Source organism: Hesperophylax consimilis, unplaced genomic scaffold (genome assembly GCF_061612785.1).
Source record: "Hesperophylax consimilis isolate HC1 unplaced genomic scaffold, BYU_Hcon_1.0 scaffold_33, whole genome shotgun sequence".
NCBI classification, from domain to species: Eukaryota; Metazoa; Arthropoda; class Insecta; order Trichoptera; family Limnephilidae; genus Hesperophylax; species Hesperophylax consimilis.
This window is the reverse complement of record NW_028301263.1, coordinates 1,748,433-1,756,047: the sequence shown is the minus strand read 5'-3', so window position 1 is coordinate 1,756,047 and position 7,615 is coordinate 1,748,433. Positions and strand designations below refer to the sequence as shown.

General features: G+C 41.0%; 1 protein-coding gene across 1 annotated transcript in view; it reads right to left on the bottom strand.

Moving 5' to 3' along the window:
- Positions 1 to 1,444: 1,444 nt before the first annotated feature.
- LOC149409221 (uncharacterized) overlaps positions 1,445 to 7,615 on the bottom strand; it is a 67,487-nt gene continuing 61,316 nt past the window's right edge. Inside the window, exons 5-7 of the mRNA XM_089650048.1 lie at positions 5,787 to 5,987; positions 3,281 to 4,015; positions 1,445 to 1,519 (exon numbers count right to left, since the gene is read on the bottom strand). Coding sequence (XP_089506174.1) covers positions 1,445 to 1,519; positions 3,281 to 4,015; positions 5,787 to 5,987 — 1,011 coding nt within the window. The remainder of the gene's footprint in view (positions 1,520 to 3,280; positions 4,016 to 5,786; positions 5,988 to 7,615) is intronic.

The window sequence follows — 7,615 nt, the reverse complement described above, 5'->3', positions numbered from 1 at the left end:
TATATCCTTAACATGAAAAGTTCCCACGGGTTTCCCTGTCATATCCGCTAATTGATAAGCAACCGGCGATATCTTGCAAATAATTTTACTACGTATAAATTTGGGGGCTAATTTTGCTGAAAAGTATCTACTAGCGTCTGACAAAGCAAAGGACCTTCTCCAGACAATGTCCCCAACCTCATATTGAACGTCCCTACGACGCAGATTATATTGAACCTTATTACGTTCGTATGATTGTCTTAAAGACGTGCGAACTTGGGAGAAAATGTCATTTAATTCATGTAAATCAGATGCCCATGAATCGCGTTTAGAGAATCTAATGTCTTCCGCGTTAAAGTCTACACCTTTGTAGTCATTTCCCGAAATTACAATCTCTCTACCAAAATTAAGGAAGAACGGAGTATAGCCTGTGACTTCATAAACAGCCGTGTTTATAGCCAGTTCAATTTCAGGTAGATGGCACGCCCAGGATCTGTGATCAGATCCCACAAAAGAACCCAGGGCTGCTACCAACACCTTGTTTACACGCTCAACAGGGTTATTCTGCGCGTGATATCTGCAATTTTAAAACAAGTGACGGATATGAAATTTATTGGCCAGCGCTTTCATGTCACGCGATATATATTGTGGGCCATTATCCAAAACAATCGTATCTGGAACACCGAATTTATAAAAGATATCATTTTCCAAAATTTCCGCAATAACACTACCCGTTGCTTTCCTAAGTGGAAAAAGTCTAGTATACTCGGTAAAGAAATCAGAAACCACTAAAAGGTAAGTATAACCCTTTTTGTAAGAATTAGGGTAAGGACCTAATAGATCTGTCGCAATCATTTGCCACGGCCTTTGCACCAGTTTCGGGTCACCCATCAACCCAGGAGGCAGTAAGTTAGAACTTTTATAACCTAAACAAGTATGACATTTACTTACAAAAGACTTCACATCAGCTGCCATTTTTGGCCAGTAATATTTAAGTTTAATCCTGTTTAACGTTTTTAAGAAGCCAAAATGTGCACAAGAAGACGGTACGTGATTTTGAACGATGACGTTTTTCCTACACTCTTTTGGGAGAACTTCCTTCCAGTCATAAGACCTGTGTAGAGCCTCCATGCTCTGAATGTGTTTGAAGATGACACCATTGCAAACTTTAAACGCTGGAAATTTTTCCGGATTAGCCAAAATTTTATCTTTCAAACTTAAGTACCAACGGTCGGAAGTGGAAAAGGACTGATTAATCAAGTCAACATGTAAAGGGTCACGAGACAGTGCGTCCGGAACAATGTTGTCTTTACCGCTCCTATGAATTATTTCAAAATTGAACTGCTGAAGTCTAACCGCCCACCGCGCTAATCTACCCGAAGGAGACTTTAAGTTTGTAAGCCATTTTAGACTATAGTGATCAGTGATCACCTTGACAGGAATAGGCAAACCTTCAATATAACCCCTAAATTTCTCTAGTGCAAAGATCATAGCATTTAACTCCTTCTCGGTTGTGGAGTGATTCTGTGCAGATAGTGATCTGAAAATAAAGGAAATAGGGTGTTCTATACCATTAACGTCAGATTGAGAAAAGACCGCCCCCAAACCGGTGTTCGATGCATCGCAACTAATTGTAAAGGGTTTACTAAAGTCGGGACATTGAAGGTTCACCCACCCTGTCCCACCCCGGTATAGGTGACTTATGGTCACCCCTTCGGAGCTCTCGCATGAATCTATTTTTTTGAATAAACGGCTCTACAATTTATATAAATGAAGCTAGGCCTTCAATGTCCCCGCATACGGTGTTATGAAGCGGTATGCAAGCGCTTACAAGTACTAAACTAAGGACAACACAGAAAAATAAACAACAAAACAATCAAGTTCAAGTGTCAGGCAGATAGTTGGTGGAGGGGACCCACACTCCAGTACCTGTAAACACATAAAAGTAAAGAAAACAATAGAGTGACGGGGGAGTTTCGCCAAACCACGACTGGCAGTCCTGTTGAGAAATTGGTGGTGGTTGGGGCGACTGGTGCAGGTCAGGACTTCCACACCCCTTAGCCGACCACCCGGTGGTGCCCTGAAGATAAGTATTGGAAAAAGAGGGATAAAACCCTAAAGAACCTAGGGGAAAGAAGCGTCAGGAGGTCGTAGGCAGGGTGGAGGTTACCCCAGCCCGCACAGTCACCCCTCTGACCACCAACGCTCATCAGGGGTGGCGCAGGTGATTGGCGGAGTCCCCCGGTAAGAAAGAATAATAAGAAGCTCCAGTCGTGCATGCGGGGACGAGGCCCGTTATCCAACCCCTAATGGGGAAAATAAACAAAACAAAACAGACAACGGAGTTCAGTTCTCGCCTGTAAACTCGTTGCTGTTACTAAAAAAAAAAGAAAAGAAAACCGGAAAAAATACATGCAAAAAGAAGAGAAAATAAGAGGAAAAATGAAAAACAATAATCAATCCAAGAAGTGCCACATAAGGGCAACGGTAAATAAGTAAAAACAAAAGTAAAGGTGTAAAAATAGGATCTGCATGGTCTGTAGAGAGGACAGTAAGTATTGAATAAGAATAAGAAGAAAGAGAGATAATTAGTAAACACAAATATATAAGAGTGCTTACAGTGTCTGTAAAAAGAAAAACAGTGTGTTATCCTTAGACAGGGAAAAAGAAACATATGAAAAGAAAACAGAAAATAAGAATTAAAAGTACAAGACAAGTTTATTAAAAAAAAAAACAAAAAACAAAATATAAACGAATGGAAATCATCTGCAACAGCTGGTACAGTAAGAAAAAGAAATAAGATAAGAATAGTAAAATAAGAAAAACAGAATAGCATATACAATAATGAAAGAGTTGTTAAAGAATAAGTCATGGAGCAGGAGCAGTACACCGGGGGTTCCCAATTATTACACTAGTCAACGACTCTAAGCACAGGCCATCTCTCAACCCAGATCCTAGTAAACTTCCTCAAACATTCGAAATTCACACTGTTAGAAACAAGATCGGTGTTCCACACCGGTCTAATGGGGACATTCAGACCTTCTATCATTTCGTCTCTGGCATCCTTCAAAATCTCACAGTGCCACAGAATGTGCTCGGCCGACTGGTAATTATTGCCACAAGCGCAATTGGGGTGGGTGGACAGGGCAAGGCTGTGAAGCCTTCCCCTGAATTCCCCATGTCCTGAAAGGAGCTGCGTAACGTGATGGTCCAGTTTGAGGAAGGCCCCTTCCATTCTGAGTTTAACTGAAGGGAAGAAGGAGAAGGTCCATCTTCCCTTGCTCGACCTATCCCAACGGACCTGCCACTCTTTGAGCGACAGGTCCCTCATCGTTCGGAGCAGTCCTGGGAGAGTTCCTGGTCCACCCGGTGTCAGAACGACACCAAGGTGGTTTGCCGGGGATCCTCGGATTAATCGCTGCTTCGCTAACACTTCCCTAATCTCTAGATCAATTGGTAGTACACCAGCCAAAATTGGCAAAGCGTCCGAGGCGACGGTTCGATATGCCCCAGATAGTGCCAGCAGGGGAGTGCGTTGACCCCTATTGAGAGCTAGAAGTATTAAGCAGTTATCCAGGCGGTGCTCCCAAACAGAGGCAGCATATGAGACTTGCGCAACATATACCCCCCTGTAGAGAGCGTGCAGAGCCGGTCTGCGAAGTCCCCACTCAGCCGTGGAGATTCTTCTTAGCTTCAGGAAAAGCGCCTGAGCCCTGCTGGATACATCTTTGACATGAGCCAGAAAGGAGGACGATCGATCTAGAGTGACACCTAAATATTTAACGTTATCCACAAATTTGATATTAGTGTCTCCCATACGGATGGTAGGGTTTCTTTCCTTACTGAAAGAACCCTTCATCAGGAGACCCATTGTCTTCTGGGGAGCGAAGGTCATTTTATTCCTCTCCCCCCATTTAAGGAGGGTGTCCAAACCTTCACCAGCCTTACGTTCAACTTTTCTTCTACTAAAGTCGGGACAAGCAAGAACAGGAGCCTTGACCAGAATATTCTTTAATTTAGTAAAGGCAGCATCAGCCTGTTCATTCCATACAAATTTTTTACCAGCAAACTCCTTTTTGGTTAAATTATGCAAAGGTGCTGCAATTAAGGAAAAATTTAAAATGAACCTTTTGTACCAAGAAAGTATACCGATAAACCTACGCAAGCTCTTTTGCGACGTTGGAATGGGGAAGTCAACGATTGCTTTTTTTTTTTTTTTTTTTTACAGTATTACCGCACAAGAGTCCCAACTGCTCCCGTCTGGAGCCAGTGAGACTATGGCATCCCCAATTGGGGTATGTTGTGAGGCTGAGGGTATTGGGGAGGGGAGGGAGATGGGGAAGAGGAAGGTGGGGAAGTACCTGGCTATTCAGATCTGGTCACCAAACACGGCTAAAGCCATTTCAAGCAACGTTTCAATTCTGAATGGTGGTCTTACACCAGGGCGATACTGAGAGTATCTTCCACTCTGGAACGTGCCGCAAATATACTATATATTATTTTAAATTAATTAATTGTGAAATAACACAAATTAATCAAATAAAATTTATTTGCGCACGCCGGGTTCGAACCCGCGACCTTCGGATCTGTAGTCAAAAGCGTATACCACTAGACCGGCCGGCTTTTACTTTTCCCGGGTCAGTTCTCAACCCATCCTTATCAATCACGAAACCTAGGTATTTAAGGGAGTCACGACAAAAGACTGACTTCTCTACGTTAATAGTCAAACCCGCGGCTTGTAACTTTTGTTTAACCCGTCTTAAAAGATCAATGTGTTTTTCAAAGGTAGAGCTAATGATAATTATGTCATCTAGATAACAAAAGACCTTCCCATCGAACTCCGGACCCAAAACCTTGTCCATCAGCCTCATCATCCGAGAACTCGCACCATGAAGACCAAAAGGCATTGTTACAAAGTGGAATAGGCCTCGTTTAGGGATAGTAAATGCGGTTTTCTCTTTAGAATCTTCCTCTAACGGGATTTGAAAAAAAGCATCGTTAAGGTCTAAAGTTGATAGATAACGTGCTCCTCCGAGACTATTAAAGATATCAGATATCAACGGTAGACTATAAGAGTCCCGCCGCGAGACCGCGTTGAGTTTTCTACTATCCAAGCAAAGTCTAAAAGAACCATTTTTCTTAGGCACTTAAACAATAGGATTATTCCACGAGCTATTGCTGGGTTCTACTACTCCCAGATTTAATAGTCTGTCAAGTTCTCTGTGAGCTTCCGGCAATAAATGAGCAGATATCGGATAAACACGTTGCTTAATAGGTTGACAATCACCCGTGTCAATGACATGTTTTTCAAGAGACGTTCTACCCAAACGATTACCAGAAAAGGCTTTAAATTCATGTATAACGTTATTTAAGATTGATTGTTGAGATGAATCTAAGTTCTCAAAGCTATCCAGTCCTCTTACCTCAGACACGCAACTATTGTCAGAGTCATTAGTCATTAATTTAGTTAACTTGGGACAAATGTTAAAAACTTTCCAAAAGTCGCAACCGAGGATGATGTTAGATTTTATATCTGGCATAACCACAAAATGAAAAATTTTCTTAACGTTACCAAGAACTACCGGAACCGCAATTTTGTGAACGCACTCCACAGTATGACCCGTAGCAGAAGTGAGTGAAATTTTTTTCTTAAGAACAGAAAGATTTAACCCTAGATTTAAAAATTGACGATGAAAATTATTACCAATAATTGAGATATGCGAACCAGAGTCAAGAAGGCCAGAAAAGTTGGAACCCAGAACCTGGAAAATGATGTGTGGACGGCCATCCCTTTTAGCCGCACTCACCACCTTCGAAGTCCAAAGGTTCTTGAAGAAAGTTCTGGTTTCCGACAGCACAGCAAGCCGATGCCTGGCGGTGATGTCAGTGAACGGTGTCGACTTGCCGCTCGCAGACAGGACCCCCAAGACATCTAGTTTTTTGCCTGCCGGCAGTTGCATGAAGGCGCCTTCACCCCAGGACGGCCACAGCGGAAACATCTCACCTCCCTAGAACTCATATTTGACGGGCTACGTTTACTGAACTCAAAAGATTGACGATGATTCCTGAAATTGGGATTATTCTGAGACATTCTGTTATTCTCTCTGCTAAATGCAATATTTGAGGAGGAATGAGAAACATTATTATAATTAACAGTATTTGCATTTGGCGGGGAAGGTCTGGAATCAGACCGACTGTCTGCTAGTTCAATCATTTTTCCCAATTTTTTCAGACAATTAATGTCCGAGATGACAGAGAGCGATAATTTTTGAATGTATCTCGGTAACATATTACATTGCAATATTTCCAGAATTTCGTCATCTGGTAATTTTGACGACAATTGATTGTTTAAAGTCAAGACCCGCGTTATGAATGAACCCAGGTTCTCTTTTTGTTGCTGGTACGTGGCTCTGATCTGAGCAACTAAACGTCTTTCATGGTTCAGTAGCTCAAATTCTTCCTTTAGAGCAATTACAATATCCGTCCATGACTTAAAAGAAGAACGGTTGACTCTAAACCAGTCTAAAGCATGACCTGTAAAAAGTTCCACCGAAGATGAAAAAAGGGAAGCTGTACTTACGTTCCGAGATATAGACAAATCGTTGACCCGTTCAATGAAATTATGCACGTTCCCAGTACCGTCGAAGGTTAAGTTCCATTTGTGAACCGGAACTGTGTTAGACGCGACCGCCGAATTTGCCGGAGTAGTGCCATCCTCTGGTTTAGACATGATTAACGCACGACTTCTTGTTAAAATGGTCGAATCCGTCATACCTTACTAACAGGGTAGGTAGAAAAAAATCATTAGAACATGCAAGCAAAAATACAACAACCACAATCGCCGCAAAACACAAAAAAATATAAAATAAGTGTGACGTCAGCGTACTAACGAACACGATAATAAGACGAAATCGTCATGAGTTGTGCCGGTTAAAAAGCTGCGTAAAATGAAGAATTAATAAAATCTCAGTGACACGATGTATTTCGAACAACACCCGAACATCTACCATGCAAAACGAAAGGTCTTTTTCAAGGGATTATACAAGAAAATTATGAAAAAAAAAATCAGACATCCCAATACAAGATTAAAACAAGGAAAGAAAAATAAATACTGCATTATTATTTAGTCAAAATTAGGTTCACCCACAAGGGCTGCCATTTGTAACATTATCGCTAATGGATGGGTGATGAAGAGATTAATTGTATAAATTAATGATGGATCTATCGATTGTGACATTAATTGGTAAATTACCGAATACAATAATCTAGTCATCTACGCACACGCACTAACGCAATGTAGGTAGGTAGTGATGAGAACTGATAAGGAAGATTAAATAATAGAATGTTTCTATATCAACAGACGCTAATTTATTAAAAACAATTACTAAAATAATTAATCAAATAAAATAAACATGAGACTCTATCAAACAACTTATCTCCGGGCGTGTCAAGAATAAACGTGTGTTTAACGCCATCTTGATAAAATTTTGACTTACGAACATGTAATATTAATAAATTTAAAACATTTAAATCTTGTAATGAATGTCTGAGCGGGCGCCAGCGAGTTATAAAATAACTACGCAAGAAGTTAAAAAAAAGTAATCCCTATTTGAATTATAAGTACATTGTTAAAAAG